The following is an 18,258-nucleotide window of genomic DNA, read 5'->3' on the forward strand; positions in this document are numbered from 1 at the left end:
CTCACAAAGCGGCAAGCAAGCCGTCAACAGACTAAGTCGGAAAAAAAAACAGAAACAAAAACCGTTTAAGCAAAAAAGTATATTCAAGCGACAAAAAAGCAGACTAACGATAATCGGATAATTAAATTTCTCAAAAAAAAACAATTTATGAAGAACTACCTTCTGGCCAGAATCAATTCCATTAACTGTGGGCCTACGCATGGACGTTCTCTTCACACTAAACAGGTCAAATTGGTACCTCGAATTTGTTATTCTAATAAAAAAAGCTGAGAAAATGAATCAGTGATTTTATTAAGCAAGTCGTTAACCTGAAAAAGTCTGTATTCCGATTTGTTAATCGCAAGTGTAATTAAGCATTGCATGTCCTAATCTACCTCAAAGCTACTTCTCCAGCCGACTGAAGGAACTTGAATTGATAATAATTAAGGAATAAGGATTTATTGAATTCATTTCTTTATTTGAGACTGGGAATTAAACAACAGTGACCTGTTTAGCGGTACTATAACAACTCAGTGATAACTGACAATAAGTGTAAACAATTTAAAAACATCTTTTATCTCTCCTTCTACTTGTAGAATAAAATTAGATCTAAATTAGAACTCGAACGGGTTGTTTTCGTCTTTCTGTTCAAATTAATTTTAAGCGTATTTTCTTCTACTTTCTTCCGTATTTCTCCAACTCTCTGCTCTTCGCCTATGGTTTTCTGTGGTTTTATGACGCAAGCACTAGTGCCTAATTCTATTAAATCACACTTCCTTTTCTGCTCTCCCCCATTTTTTGTTGTTCACGTTCTATAATAATCTCTTCGTTCGGGGGGGGGGGGGGAGCGGGGGGCTGTCATTCGGTCTTGTAGTCGTCCAGGGGACTCTTCGTCTTCGACTTGCCCTCCTCTGTCTTGTTGTTCTCAAACAGGAATGACACACACCCGCTCATCATCTGCGAGAACCTACACAAATGAACTTCGCACTCTAAAAGCGATTATGATGGTTTTTCAATGGTACCGTACCAGCTCCCTCAACACACAAAAAAACAAATTTAGCCAACAAGCAGTTGGAGTAGTGTCAATCAACTCCAGGAAAACAAAACAATTAATTAAATATATGTTGAAGCTCTCTAAATTTCAAAAATATTTGAAATCAGCACTTTTTTCATGAAAGCAGCCCAATTAGAGAAAACTCGATCAATAGACAATTTAATCATTTTGCTGGGAAATCTAAAAAACTTAAATCCCCCTTTCGAACCTAAAAAATCCTTCATATTTTGCGCGTCATTTCCGCTTCCATAATTGAAGAGCATAATTTGCCTTCCTTTTAGCGAATGAATTAATTAAGTAGAAATCGGAGAAAATCAAATTCTTAAAGAAAACAAAACGAAAAAAATCATCGAAAAAAACGAAAAAAAAGCGTTCATTGATAGTTAAAAACAGTGCAATAATTCAAAAATTACGTCACTAGGACAAAAATTACAAAAAATATTGGGATGAAGATAGCAAATAAAATAACTGAAAGTACTTTTGGAAAATATCCCTAACGTCATTTATTGGTTCGATATCATTATATTGACATGAAAAAATTCGGATGTACAATATTTGCGAGGGGCAATACAATTGATTGTAACCAAGGATCATTTAAACAATCCACAACGGCAAAAGAAGGATAATTGTAAGTGGGACGAGATTGGCAATACTTGACTATTCCATTAGTTCACATCTTAAGGGTGGGTATTAGTTACAGGTGCCATAGGCGAGGAGAGTGAGAGGTGAGAGAAAGAGAGAGGGGGGGGGGGGTGATAAGTAAGAGTAGTTGTGGTGGTTGTAGACTTGCCAGAATAGATTGAGTGTGGATATTGTGGTGAACATGAGAAGGAGGGGGAGGGTGAATGTCTTGTCAGTGCACATGGCCACACTGTTGTCTAGGAGGTAGCAGTCCACGTAGATGTAGAATATGTAGGGCATCGGAATCAGTCTACACAATCTGAAACAACCAATCACACATCACATCACACGCCACAAAAACATTGTGCATCATAGTTCTCAACAGAGAACTTCATTTTGAAAAAAACCCAGTCTTTAAAACTTATATTGTAGCAGTTTTTCCGGCCCATAACTGCTCCAGAAAAAAAAACAAAAGAGCATTAAATCCAAAATTTTCGAGCTCACTTTCATTAGGCTATTTGGCTATGTGTAACGTCAGCTTGGGTCTAACATTTCGTCGACAATTTTTCGAGCCAAATAATTTCGTTTGTTTAGTTAAGAGCAGTTTAGCTTTTTACATTCTACGAGAAACGTACAAGCAGTGAAAAAAATTGAACAAAAATGACAAAATGACGTTTAAAAACAGAGTTAACTTATGCCAATGAAAATGACAAAAAGTACCGATGAATGATGGATGTGTTGTACTACTAACATGAAAGTGGCAATCCATAGGGCACATAAAATGACGAAGAGGATGGAGTTGTCTAGATTGTAGCCCACGTGTTGGAGGAGGAAGACTGCATTGGTGAAGGGGTTGGACAGCTCCATGAACACACTGCCCACATTCGCGACCAACACATTCTCAATCGGCATCGTCAACAAGATGCTACAACACAACACATACACATTATGAACACACTGCCTACATTCGCGACCCACATTCTCAACCGGCATAGTCAACAAGATGCTACAACACAACACATACACATTATGAACACACTGCCTACATTCGCGACCAACACATTCTCAATCGGCATCGTCAACAAGATGCTACAACACAACACATACACATTATGAACACACTGCCCACATTCGCGACCAACACATTCTCAATCAGCATCGTCGACAAATGCTACAACACAACACAACACATACACATCATGAACACACTGCCCACATTCGCGACCAACATATTCTCAATCGGCATCGTCAACAAGATGCTACAACACAACACATACACATTATGAACAAACTGCCCACATTCGCGACCAACACATTCTCAATCGGCATCGTCAACAAGATGCTACAACACAACACATACACATTATGAACACACTGCCTACACTCGCGACCAACACATTCTCAATCGGCATCGTCTACAAGATGCTACAACACAACACATACACATTGTGAACACACTGCCTACATTCGCGACCCACATTCTCAACCGGCATAGTCAACAAGATGCTACAACACAACACATACACATTATGAACACACTGCCTACATTCGCGACCAACACATTCTCAATCGGCATCGTCAACAAGATGCTACAACACAACACATACACATTATGAACACACTGCCCACATTCGCGACCAACACATTCTCAATCAGCATCGTCGACAAATGCTACAACACAACACAACACATACACATCATGAACACACTGCCCACATTCGCGACCAACATATTCTCAATCGGCATCGTCAACAAGATGCTACAACACAACACATACACATTATGAACAAACTGCCCACATTCGCGACCAACACATTCTCAATCGGCATCGTCAACAAGATGCTACAACACAACACATACACATTATGAACACACTGCCTACATTCGCGACCCACATTCTCAACCGGCATAGTCAACAAGATGCTACAACACAACACATACACATTATGAACACACTGCCTACATTCGCGACCAACACATTCTCAATCGGCATCGTCAACAAGATGCTACAACACAACACATACACATTATGAACACACTGCCCACATTCGCGACCAACACATTCTCAATCAGCATCGTCGACAAATGCTACAACACAACACAACACATACACATCATGAACACACTGCCCACATTCGCGACCAACATATTCTCAATCGGCATCGTCAACAAGATGCTACAACACAACACATACACATTATGAACAAACTGCCCACATTCGCGACCAACACATTCTCAATCGGCATCGTCAACAAGATGCTACAACACAACACATACACATTATGAACACACTGCCTACACTCGCGACCAACACATTCTCAATCGGCATCGTCTACAAGATGCTACAACACAACACATACACATTGTGAACACACTGCCTACATTCGCGACCAACACATTCTCAATCGGCATCGTCAACAAGATGCTACAACACAACACATACACATTATGAACACACTGCCCACATTCGCGACCAACACATTCTCAATCAGCATCGTCGACAAGATGCTACAACACAACACAACACTTACACATCATGAACACACTGCCCACATTCGCGACCAACACAATCTCAATCGGCATCGTCAACAAGATGCTACAACACAACAAATACACATTATGAACAAACTGCCCACATTCGCGACCAACACATTCTCAATCGGCATCGTCAACAAGATGCTACAACACAACACATACACATTATGAACACACAGCCCACATTCGCGACCAACACATTCTCAATCGGCATCGTCAAAAAGATGCTACAACACAACACATACATTATGAACACCTTGCCCACATTTGCGACCAACACATTCTCAATCGGCATCGTCAACAAGATGCTATAACACAACACATAAACATTATGAACACACTGCCCACATTCGCGACCAACACATTCTCAATCGGCATCGTCATCAAGATGCTACAACACAACACATACACATTATGAACACACTACCCACATTCGCGACCAACACATTCTCAATCGGCATTGTCAACAAGATGCTACAACACAACACATACACATTATGAACACACTGCCCACATTCGCGACCAACACATTCTCAATCGGCATCGTCAACAAGATGCTATAACACAACACATAAACAATATGAACACACTGCCCACATTCGCGACCAACACATTCTCCATTCGCGACCAACACATTCTCAATCGGCATCGTCAACAAGATGCTACAACACAACACATACACATACACATTATGAACACACTACCCACATTCGCGACCAACATATTTTCAATCGGCATCGTCAACAAGATGCTACAACATAACACATACACATAATGAACACACTGCCCACATTCGCGACCAAATAATTCTCAACCGGCATCATCAACAAGATGCTACAACACAACACATACACATAATGAACGCACTGCCCACATTCGCCACCAACACAATCTCAATCGGCATCGTCGACAAGATGCTACAACAAAACACATACACACAATGAACACACTGCCCACATTCGCGACTAACACATTCTCAATCGGCATCGTCGACAAGATGCTACAACGCAACACAACACATACACATTATGAACACACTGCCCACATTCGCGACCAACATATTCTCAATCGGCATCGTCAACAAGATGCTACAACACAACACATACACATCATGAACACACTGCCCACATTCGAGACCAACACATTCTCAATCGGCATCGTCATTAAGATGCTACAACACAACACATACACATTATGAACACACTGCCCATATTCGCGACCAACACATTCTCAATCGGCATCGTCAACAAGATGCTACAACACAACACATACACATTATGAACACATTGCCCACGTTCGCGAACAACACATTCTCGATCGGCATCGTCAACAAGATGCTACAACAAAACACATACACATAATGAACACACTACCCACATTCGTGACCAATATATTTTCAATCGGCATCGTCAACAAGATGCTACAACACAACACAAACACATAACGAACACACTGCCTACAATCGCGACCAAATAATTCTCAACCGGCATCGTCAACAAGATGCTACAACGCAACACAACACATAAACATTAGGAACACACTGCCCACATTCGCCACCAACACAATCTCAATCGGCATCGTCGACAAGATGCTACAACAAAACACATACACATAATGAACACACTGCCCACATTCGCGACCAACACATTCTCAATCGGCATCGTCAACAACATGCTACAACACAACACATACACATTATGAACACACTGCCCACATTCGCGACTAACACATTCTCAATCGGCATCGTCGACAAGATGCTACAACGCAACACAACACATACACATCATGAACACACTTCCCACATTCGCGACCAACACATTCTCAATCGGCATCGTCAACAAGATGCTACAACACAACACATACACATTATGAACACACTGCCCACGTTCGCGACCAACACATTCTCGATCGGCATCGTCAACAAGATGCTACAACAAAACACATAAACATAATGAACACACTACCCACATTCGCGACCAACATATTTTCAATCGGCATTGTCAACAAAATGCTACAACACAACAGATACACATAATGAACACACTGTCCACATTCGCGACCAAATAATTCTCAACCGGCATCGTCAACAAGATGCTACAACGCAACACAACACATACACATTAGGAACGCACTGCCCACATTCGCCACCAACACAATCTCAATCGGCATCGTCGACAAGATGCTACAACAAAACACATACACATAATGAACACACTGCCCACATTCGCGACCAACACATTCTCAATCGGCATCGTCAACAACATGCTACAACACAACACATACACATTATGAACACACTGCCCACATTCGCGACTAACACATTCTCAATCGACATCGTCGACAAGATGCTACAACGCAACACAACACATACACATTATGAACACACTGCCCACATTCGTGACCAATATATTTTCAATCGGCATCGTCAACAAGATGCTACAACACAACACAAACACATAACGAACACACTGCCTACATTCGCGACCAAATAATTCTCAACCGGCATCGTCAACAAGATGCTACAACGCAACACAACACATACACATTAGGAACACACTGCCCACATTCGCCACCAACACAATCTCAATCGGCATCGTCGACAAGATGCTACAACAAAACACATACACATAATGAACACACTGCCCACATTCGCGACCAACACATTCTCAATCGGCATCGTCAACAATATGCTACAACACAACACATACACATTATGAACACACTGCCCACATTCGCGACTAACACATTCTCAATCGGCATCGTCGACAAGATGCTACAACGCAACACAACACATACACATCATGAACACACTGCCCACATTCGCGACCAACACATTCTCAATCGGCATCGTCAACAAGATGCTACAACACAACACATACACATTATGAACACACTGCCCACGTTCGCGACCAACACATTCTCGATCGGCATCGTCAACAAGATGCTACAACAAAACACATAAACATAATGAACACACTACCCACATTCGCGACCAACATATTTTCAATCGGCATCGTCAACAAAATGCTACAACACAACAGATACACATAATGAACACACTGCCCACATTCGCGACCAAATAATTCTCAACCGGCATCGTCAACAAGATGCTACAACGCAACACAACACATACACATTAGGAACGCACTGCCCACATTCGCCACCAACACAATCTCAATCGGCATCGTCGACAAGATGCTACAACAAAACACATACACATAATGAACACACTGCCCACATTCGCGACCAACACATTCTCAATCGGCATCGTCAACAACATGCTACAACACAACACATACACATTACGAACACACTGCCCACATTCGCGACTAACACATTCTCAATCGACATCGTCGACAAGATGCTACAACGCAACACAACACATACACATTATGAACACACTGCCCACATTCGCGACCAACATATTCTCAATCGGCATCATCGACAAGATGCTACAACACAACACATACACATCATGAACACACTGCCCACATTCGCGACCAACACATTCTCATTCGGCATCGTCTACAAGATGCTACAACACAACACATATACATTATGAACACACTGCCCACGTTCGCGACCAACACATTCTCGATGGGCATCGTCAACAAGATGCTACAACAAAACACATACACATAATGAACACACTACCCACATTCGCGACCAACATATTTTCAATCGGCATCGTCAACAAGATGCTACAACACAACACATACACATAATGAACACACTGCCCACATTCGCGACCAAATAATTCTCAACCGGCATCGTCAACAAGATGCTACAATGCAACACAACACATACACATTATGAACGCACTGCCCACATTCGCCACCAACACAATCTCAATCGGCATCGTCGACAAGATGCTACAACAAAACACATACACATAATGAACACACTGCCCACATTCGCGACCAGCACATTCTCAATCGGCATCGTCAACAACATGCTACAACACAACACATACACATTATGAACACACTGCCCACATTCGCGACCAACACATTCTCAATCGGCATCGTCAACAAGATGCTACAACACAAAACATACACATTATGAACACACTGCCCACGTTCGCGACCAACACATTCTCGATCGGCATCGTCAACAAGATGCTACAACAAAACACATAATGAACACACTGCCCACATTCGCGACCAACACATTCTCAATCGGCATCGTCAACAAGATGCTACAACACAACATATACACAAAATAAACACTGCCCAAACTCGCCACCAACACAATCTCAATCGGCATCGTCAACAAGATGCTACAACACAATACATACACATTATGAACACACTGCCCACATTCGCCAGCAACTGATTCTCAATCGGCATCCTCAAAAAGATGCTACAACACAACACATACACATAATTAACACACTGCCCACATTCGCGACCAAAACATTCTCCATCGGCATCGTCAACAAGATGCTTCAACACAACACAAACACATAATGAACACCGCCCAAATTCGCCAACAACACATTCTCAATCAGCATCGTCAACAAGATGCTACAACACAACACATACACATAATGATCACTGCCCAAATTCGCCACCAACACATTCTCAATCGGCATCATCAACAAGATGCTACAACACAACACATACACATTAAGAACACACTGCCCACATTCGCCACCAACACATTCCCAATCGGCATTGTCAACAAGATGCTACAAAACAACACATACACATAATGAACACACGGCCCACATTCGCGACCAACACATTCTCAATCGGCATCGTCAACAAGATGCTACAACACAACACATACACATAATGAACACAATGCCCACATTCGCGACCAACACATTCTCAATCGGCATCGTCAACAAGATGCTACAACTCAACATATACACAAAATAAACACTGCCCAAACTCGCCACCAACACATTCTCAATCGGCATCGTCAACAAGATGCTACAACACAATACATACACATTATGAACACACTGCCCACATTCGCCAGCAACTGATTCTCAATCGGCATCCTCAATAAGATGCTACAACACAACACATACACATAATTAACACACTGCCCACATTCGCGACCAAAACATTCTCCATCGGCATCGTCAACAAGATGCTTCAACACAACACAAACACATAATGAACACTGCCCAAATTCGCCAACAACACATTCTCAATCAGCAGCGTCAACAAGATGCTACAACACAACACATACACATAATGAACACACTGCCCACATTCGCAACCAACACATTCTCAATCGGCATCATCAACAAGATGCTACAACACAACACATACACATTATGAACACACTGCCCACATTCGCCACCAACACATTCCCAATCGGCATCGTCAACAAGATGCTACAAAACAACACATACACATAATGAACACACGGCCCACATTCGCGACCAACACATTCTCAATCAGCATCGTCAACAAGATGCTACAGCACAACACATACACATAATAAACACTGCCCAAATTCGCCATCAACACTTTCTCAATCAGCATGGTCAACAAGATGCTACAACAACACATACACATAAAGAACACTTCCCAAATTCGCCACCAACACATTCTCAATCGGCATCGTCAACAAGATGCTAAAACAAAACACACACATATTATGAACACACTGCCCACATTCGCCACCAACAATTCTCAATCGGCATCGTCAACAAGATGTTACAACTCAGCACATACATATAATGAACACACTGCCCACATTCGCGACCAACACATTCTCAATCGGCATCGTCAACAAGATGCTACAACACAACACATACACATAATGAACACACTCTCCACATTCGCGACCAACACATTCTCAATCGGCATGGTCAACAAGATGCTACAACACAACACAAACACATAACGAACACTGCTCAAATTAGCCACCAACACATTCTCAATCGGCATCGTCAACAAGATGCTACAACACAACACAACACATACATTATGAACACACTGCCCACAGTCGCCACCAACACATTCTCGATCGGCATCGTCAACAAGATGCTACAACACAACACATACACATAATGAACACACTGCCCGCATTCGCGACCAACACATTCTCAATCGGCATGGTCAACAAGATGCTACAACACAACACAAACACATAACGAACACTGCTCAAATTAGCCACCAACACATTCTCAATCGGCATCGTCAACAAGATGCTACAACACAACACATACATTATGAACACACTGCCCACAGTCGCCACCAACACATTCTCAATGGGGATAGTCAACAAGATGCTACAACACAACACATACACATAATGAACACACTGCCCACATTCGCGACCAACACATTCTCAATCGGCATCGTCAACAAGATGCTACAACACAACAGATACACATTATGAACACACTGCCCAAATTCGCCACCAAGACATTCTCAATCGGCATCGTCAACAAGATGCTACAACACAACACATACACATAATGAACACACTGCCCACATTCGCGACCAACACATTCTCAATCGGCATCGTCAACAAGATGCTACAACACAACACATACACATTATGAACACACTGCCCACGTTCGCCACCAACATTTTCTCTATCGGCATTGTCAACAAAATCTACAACACAACTGCCCTAAAATTACTACTAGCTTCCTGTAACAACAACTTGAAATACTCCTGTAAAAAGAAGTTTTTGAACTCCAAATTTCCCCCGATGCACAGAAACGCATAAAGATAGCCGGCAGGCAGTTGAAAGAGTGTCAATAAACTCAAAATTAACATGAAAGACAGAATAATTTTGAATTGTTTTCGAAGAACAAAACTGATGACGTTAGAACTCTTGGAACTAAAAATCTTTGATAATTGACAATTGTTTGATAAGACTAACCCAATACTTAAAAATTGCACCAATAGATAATTATTTCATTCAAATGTATTTAGACAATTCACTATAATTTAACCCCGAGAGAACAGCAAACGGACCCAGTAGGGTCTCAAAACGCTGCCCTAAACTAGCATAATAATTTTATTTATAATCGCCAACATTCATTACATTACCTAAAAACACAATCTAAATACACGATAAATTAAATCGTCCAAATGCATTTCCAAAACTATTTTTTTTACTTCAAAAGACGCAAAATGAGCCAACTAAAAAGATAAGAGCCAACATAATGAAAATTCCACCTGAATTCGAACGCCGCCCTTTGTCGTCCCAAGAACGGTCGTTACCTGTGCGCCAAATGGGCAAAATCAGTCATTAGAGTCGAATTTAGAATGGGGCAAGTTTAAGCACGTAACCTCTCACGTGAAAATTTTGTGAACCAAGTTTTTAACGGGGAAAAAAGAAATACCAGGTTGCAATACCCCTGCTAATTGCAATATAATTACAATGTATCACTCAACTTTTAGTTTGTTTGAGGTACCTCAATTTATAAGAAAAGAAAACAGCCGATTTCACAGAAAGCAGAGGAACCAAAGTTCTTTCCGAGCTCCTGGTCTGGTCTGGAGAGGAATTTTGACTTGCCTGATGGCTATGATGGACACTGTATGATGACCAATCCACACTCTGATCTTGGGAGAGAGGAAGCCCTCGTGGTAGATGCAGAAGAGCATGTGAGACAATAGGTAGCAGATGAGGATCTGGCAGGCACTCTGGAACCATGGATACTCGTGTATGTCCTCACTGTTCGCCAGAGACACACAAGAACACACACTCACTAGAGCAGACATGATCAAAGACATGCTGCACTCAGTCACGTCGAACATCTTCATCGGCTTCAACTCCCCCAGACACTAAAGAAAACACGGCAAATTAAAAATGATAATATCTTGTACAAAAAGTAAAGTCCTTCATCCTCTAGCCTAAGTACTTCTTCGCGTGGAACAAAGCGATGCGTTGCAGCCATTTCATTAAACATAATGAATATAGAAACAATGTGCCGTTTTGCAGAAATGCAAAAAAGTTCCAACTTATCAATAAAACTGTCAAAAACTTCAAGCATTTTCAAGTTATCAGTGTGTCTCACTTTGCTCTCATAAAACTACAAACAAAGCAAAGCGAGAGAAGGAAGGCTGAACTTCCATTAAGCACTTCCGTCATCAATGAAAGAGATTAATAAAAAGACAGCTGGCAGTTAAAGACTGATTTTTTAAATTTACATATCATTAACATATCAAAAAGAACACAGCCAACAGGATATTTGAAGAAAGCATTGAATTCAAAGAAACAGGAAACGATTGATTATTCTTAGCTTTTGAAGTTTTTATGACATTTTCCGGAATGTTCATAAATGACACATTCATTAATGAAGCTTTCACGCTTGACCAATTTTCGAGACTTAATAATTTCAGTAATCGGTTTCAAATTGCATTTGTATTGCAATCGGATTAAACAAAAATTCATTTGACTTCTGGTTCTCAAAGTCCAGAACCAATCATCATGAATTTTGTACTATGTATTGGAGAGCGTTATTGGCCTATCACATGGAAACAATTGAAAAGTGAGTTTCAAAAAAAAACAAGAATGAAACCGAGAAAATAGAAAAAATTGAAAATAGAAAAAATTGCATAACCTTTTTTCTCCACTGATCCCATGAAATAAGATTTGGAAGAGTGGATTTCGATAATAGTCAAAACTGTCCAAAAATCGAAGTTTTGACTTTTTCGAGGGCCATTCATTTTTCTATTAAAAAATTTGTGAGTAGCCGCTTATGAAGGGGAGCTTCAACAACCCGCTCTAACCATTGACCCCAAAAACTTCAAAATTTGTGAGGGTAGTTTTCGAGAAAAGTCAAAAACTTTCAAAAAACGGTTTAAAACATCGAAAGTTTGACTTTTCCGAGGGCCATAATACTTGGGCGTCAAAAAATTTGGCCGTAATCGCTAATGCAGGGGAGCTTCTCGTCACTCGTTCTCTCTATTGAATCCAGAATCTCAAAATTGGGAGGGTAGTTTTTGAGAAAATGTTTAAAAAAAATATGGGTCGAAAATTCCTCCCACACATTTTTTCGAAGTCTGTAGAAAGTGAAGTAAAGGTAAAAAGAGACTAGGGGATTATGCAGGCATGCAGGGGAAGGAGAGCTCTCCAAAAAACACGAATCCATGCATTTCCACAAACGTTGTTTTTATCAAACAGGAACTAGATAATTTGGAAACTAAACCGACAGAGCTTAAGTCGACATTCATGAAGCCGAAAATTGATCAGCAGAAACTCATCAGCAGAACTCTATAATTATACATAAAAAAGTTTAAGTAGTACCCGGAAATTTAATTTGAATTTTCATGGAATTGAGCTTGTCAGCATAATTGATTCAACTGATTTTGTTAAACTGGTTATCTAGAAAAAAGTCTATAGTACAATTTGATAACCGCAAGCGTAAAAAAATATTGAAATCCAAAATTTTCATACACTTGTCTCGAAAGACGTTCATTTTGAGGAAAAAATGGAAAAGACAATTAGCAACTATAAATTATCATTGAAACTAAAGTTGTGAATCAGTAACTAAGCCGACAAAAAATGTATTCGCTAGTTCGGCCGAAAAAATCTTTGCCATAGTAAAATTTTAGCCAGACGTTTCGGATACTCCCAGTCAGCACACGCAAAAAAATATTATGGGTCTACAAAAAACACATTATTAGTGTACTGAACCGCTAAAAGATTATCAGAAAGCTTTCAAGCCAACAGAAATACAAGTTTTTTTTTTACAAAAAACCGTGAGATTTAATAAGCAGACATACTTAGAAAATATCAATGGAGTCACCAACCGAGCTCAGTCGAAATAGCTCTTACACCATTTTAACAAAAAGTAAAAACTGCAAATAAGTCTAGTTTTCAATCACAAGACACTACACAAGTAGAATTATACTAAAAAACATAGCCAACAAACAGTTGGGAAAGAGTCAACCTACACAAGTAAACCCAAAAAAAACTGACTTGTTTTTTGAATTAAAAAATCTCAAGATTTGATGTGTCGAGAAACAAAGTGCCTTGACTTGTTTTTTGAATTAAAAAATCTCAGATTTGATGTGCAGAGAAACAAAGTGCTTTAAAACTCTTTAAATTTCAATTTATGGTTGTCACTTATTCGCAAAAATAACCCAACTTCAGAAAACTGGATCAATAGGAAAAATTTTTATTTCGCAGGGAAATCTGATAACTAAATTTCATTTTCGAAATTAGAAGTCGATCACGTTTTTCGTGACCTTTACACATTTGATGTTTGATAATGGAAATTGCTTCCTTTTAGCAAAGGAAACTAATTGAAATTCAGTTTTTTTTTAGTTTCTATTAAGTTTTTTTATTGAATAATTTCAGGCAGAAAATAACCACACTCCAGGATCTCGTGCAGAACTTGCCGCCACATTCCTTTAAAGACAAAACCAGTCAATTCAATGTTGCGAAAAATATCTGGAAATTTAACATTTTTTTGACATATTGAAGCAATACGTTAAACCACCAACTTCAATCGATTTCAAAAAAATTGCTCAAACGAAAAAGCACCAAACTAATTAAAACTTAAACTAGTTTCACGTACTAGAACAAAAAATCAGAAACCATGCATCTGAAAAAAATGGAAATTTACTGCAAAAAAATTCCAGCAGCAAAATTCAAAAAGGTTTTATTTGTAACAAAAACTTTTGGCGCCAGAAAACCATAAACTACTTTTACGCTCATGAAAATGAAGAAAAAAAGTACTCAAAATATCTAGCAAAAAATTACAGAATTAATTACCCGGCAAGTAAGCCGACAAGAATTGGGTCAAAATCAATAAAGCCGACAAAAAAATCAACTCACATCTAAAAAATTTTCCAGCTGTAAAACAATTATCAACTCAGTCGTTGAAGCCAGCTGTTAGACGTGGAAGTTGGGTAGAAATAGAGATGCATTTTGAGATAACCAAATTTCAGTCATCCTGGGGACAGAGTTGGTTACGGGAAAAAAGTCAAGTACCGATTGTAATACTCTTGCTATCGCAAGAATAATGAATATATCAGTTCCAATCGATCCTAATCATATCAAAATTTTTCGAACCGCATACTTTTTGACGCTCAAATTATACATTTGGAGAATTTGAAAAAAAAATTTCTTAAACTTTGAAATAAGATGATTACTTTGACACTCTACGTAAAAACAGCTCAAAATTATGGCACATAACTTAATATGGAAAATGTTTTACAGGGAACAAGGTCGTTTGCGGTTGTTATATACTTGTTAATTGCAAGTGTTAAACACTTTGTTTTGCTGGAGAACAAAAAGACTGTACTCACTTTTCTGGCGAGGAAGGGAATGATGAAAAACTGGAGCATGAGACAGAGAGCACCAAAGACAGCCACTTGAGAGTCCACGACAGTTGCCATTGTTATAACTACCCGGTTAGAACTAGATATAACTAACTAGAGGCAGATGCGAGTAATTCGTAGAAATATAATTTTATGCTCTGAGTTATGATAAATAGATAAGACTAATTTACTCGAGCAAGATATAAAAAGTTGGAAAATAACAATTTCAATTACAGAAAAAATGGAAGGTAGAACTAGAAGTATAAAAATTAGAAATTCACAAACTAACACGAATTCTAAACAAATAGGAGTTAAATTCAATTCGATTCAAACCAATCCACAATTAGGCACCAACTGAACTAGCAATAAATTTCAGTTTCGGATCTTTTAGACTGAAGACCCGATCTCTTTTTGAATAGTAAGTAGAATTGGATATGGATAATCGCAATTGCAAACTACCTTTCCTCAATTCAGACAGAAAAAGGAAATATTTGTCAATTTTAGTCAAATGATCTATTACTCCGGAATTCAGCTAACGAATGGTGGCGCGGTTGAGTAAGAGGACTATACTACCATTCGGTGGTGAAGCAAATCAAATTTGTTGTTCGAATGACTCAATAAGTCATTCGATTTTTCAAACGCTATGTGAACCAAGTTTGGCCAATTTAGTCACTGGTTTTTATTGTAGTGCGAGTTACAGAACAAAGATATCTTTCAAATAAGTATTTTTTTCGATGAGTTCGAGATTTAGAAAACGTGTAGCCAGTTTTTAGTCCAGTTTGAAGACAAGAAGCCACTGATAATTGTTCTTGAATAAAAAAGTAGTTATTCAGAGTAGAATGAATCGATGGCAACAACAAACAGATACAAACGTTCAATCCGAATTTTTAATTGCCGGCGCTGCTGAATCAATTAGCTAAAATTTCAGGAAGCTGCCAAGTTTTAATTGGGAAAGAAAAGACTGCTGTTAGATTGGAAGTAAGTTAGTTACCAACGCGCAATTAGTTACTGTTTTTTTTATTCAGAGCATGCGATCGATTGAATATAAAATGCCTGAGAGAGAATTTTGGAGCTTATAAAGTAAACGGAGGAAGAACTAATCGATTGAATAAAATGGTTGCTTGACTGTAGCGTAGAGGTAAAAAATACAAGTCTATATAAGGCAGGCAGGTACGCAACTCAACTACTTTTTTCAGTCTTTTCTCAATTTAATGTTTTTAACCAGTGTGGGACTTTACGAGGCCAATATTTGGTCAAGAGCAAGCACAACAGGGGCCATAATGGGAAAGAGAGTAACTGCAGACTATTAGTATAATGGCAAATACCTTCACAAATTCACAATAACCCACTGCACAAACCCACAGCTAAAGACAATACTCGTTCAAGAGATAGAAGAGATGCATATACTTTTCTCCTTCAACACTGGATGCAGTTATGTGGAATAATTTGAATAATATTTCCTTCTTTTTTGCTCGCCCGCTGCAAACAAATACTAGAAGAGAATTGCGGCAAGTCCGATAATGGAAATTTCAGAAGGAATGACGCAATAGCGGGTCTATGTTGGGAGCTAACTAATAACAACCAACTGGATGAATAAATAAGATGAGTCTTCACTTCATTAACCTATTATTAGGCAGAAGATTATTAGTTATTATTCGACTGTCTTCAGATCATGAGTTCATAACCAATGGCACGAAGTATTATAACTATAATTAAAGTGATATGGCATCTAGTTAAATGCTGTCTGCAAATCCAAGATCGAAACTAATGGCACTGATTAATGTAATTGGAACTATTGGAAGTGGCTTTAATAGCATGTATTCTGCTTCTCTTTTGTTCTCGTCAGGTATTTTTCAGACTGTCAGTTAGTTCAAAATAGCACTCTGCTTCAGTCGGACAATATCAGCTGTTGATCTTCTCAAATTTGAATCTAGTCACAACAGCAATTGTCCAATTCCTATGATGAAGAGAGCTATCTATAGAAATGCGTGTTGGTAGTGTTCTAATATAGAAATCGGCTCGACCTCTTCTTTCAAATGTTGAATGGTGGTTGAGAAGGTCGGCTGGCGGCTGATATGATGAAGACTAAATAGACTCTCACCGTCAAATAAGGTCACAAGTCCATTTCTACACTGAAACTAAACTCATAACTGACTCAGAGTACATTTCATGTCTTACAACTATGTATGGTCGAATACATAAAGAAGAGAAATTAATAAAGTGCAGAGAAATTAATAAAGTGCAAACCACCGAGTTCAAAGTTCAACATTAAACTGAACCATTTGCAGTTTAGCAAATATCGAGTCAAGTGTACATGTATTAAAGGTGTCTAAAGAGTCATTATTTGCCCTTTCAGACATTCACTAGTTCTGCTTTGACAGTCCTATTTCGAGGTGGTTTATGAGCGCAAACTCGGAAACATTACATGAACTTAAACAATTCATGATTAATTGTTGAGAGAAATTTTGACTCAGCATTTTTTTGAAATCAACAACCATAATATGCAGTTTATTTGACCTTTGAAGTGAAAACAAACACACTTTACTTCAAGTTCGATAATAATTCAATAAAAGAGGCTTTGCTGAAATAATACACTCACGGGTGCAGAAAAAGGTGATCATTGAGTTTTGACGCTGATGATTATAGGGCACTAGTTGACCGAGAAAGGCTATCAAAAAGGACTTATTCAATGATGGCCTTCAGTAAATATGAAAATCCGTTTTTTGAGATGGGGCGAATCTTGGGACTTTCGCTTGGGGGTTCATTTCGAAAGAGGTTTTTAAAATAGTCCTTCCTTAGGGCGGTGAAAGGAAGCAGCCG

General features: G+C 39.2%; 1 protein-coding gene across 1 annotated transcript; it reads right to left on the bottom strand.

The window, feature by feature from the left end:
* Positions 1-439: 439 nt before the first annotated feature.
* LOC134840691 (uncharacterized) lies at positions 440-17,598 on the bottom strand. Its single transcript, XM_063856663.1, has 5 exons — positions 15,427-17,598; positions 11,684-11,952; positions 2,406-2,579; positions 1,824-1,973; positions 440-946 (listed from the first exon to the last, which is right to left on the bottom strand). Exons 1-5 carry the CDS (start codon positions 15,514-15,516, stop codon positions 838-840), a joined length of 792 nt encoding a protein of 263 aa, XP_063712733.1. The 5' UTR covers positions 15,517-17,598; the 3' UTR covers positions 440-837.
* Positions 17,599-18,258: the final 660 nt, after the last annotated feature.

This window comes from Symsagittifera roscoffensis, chromosome 2, assembly GCF_963678635.1.
Source record: "Symsagittifera roscoffensis chromosome 2, txSymRosc1.1, whole genome shotgun sequence".
NCBI classification, from domain to species: Eukaryota; Metazoa; Xenacoelomorpha; order Acoela; family Convolutidae; genus Symsagittifera; species Symsagittifera roscoffensis.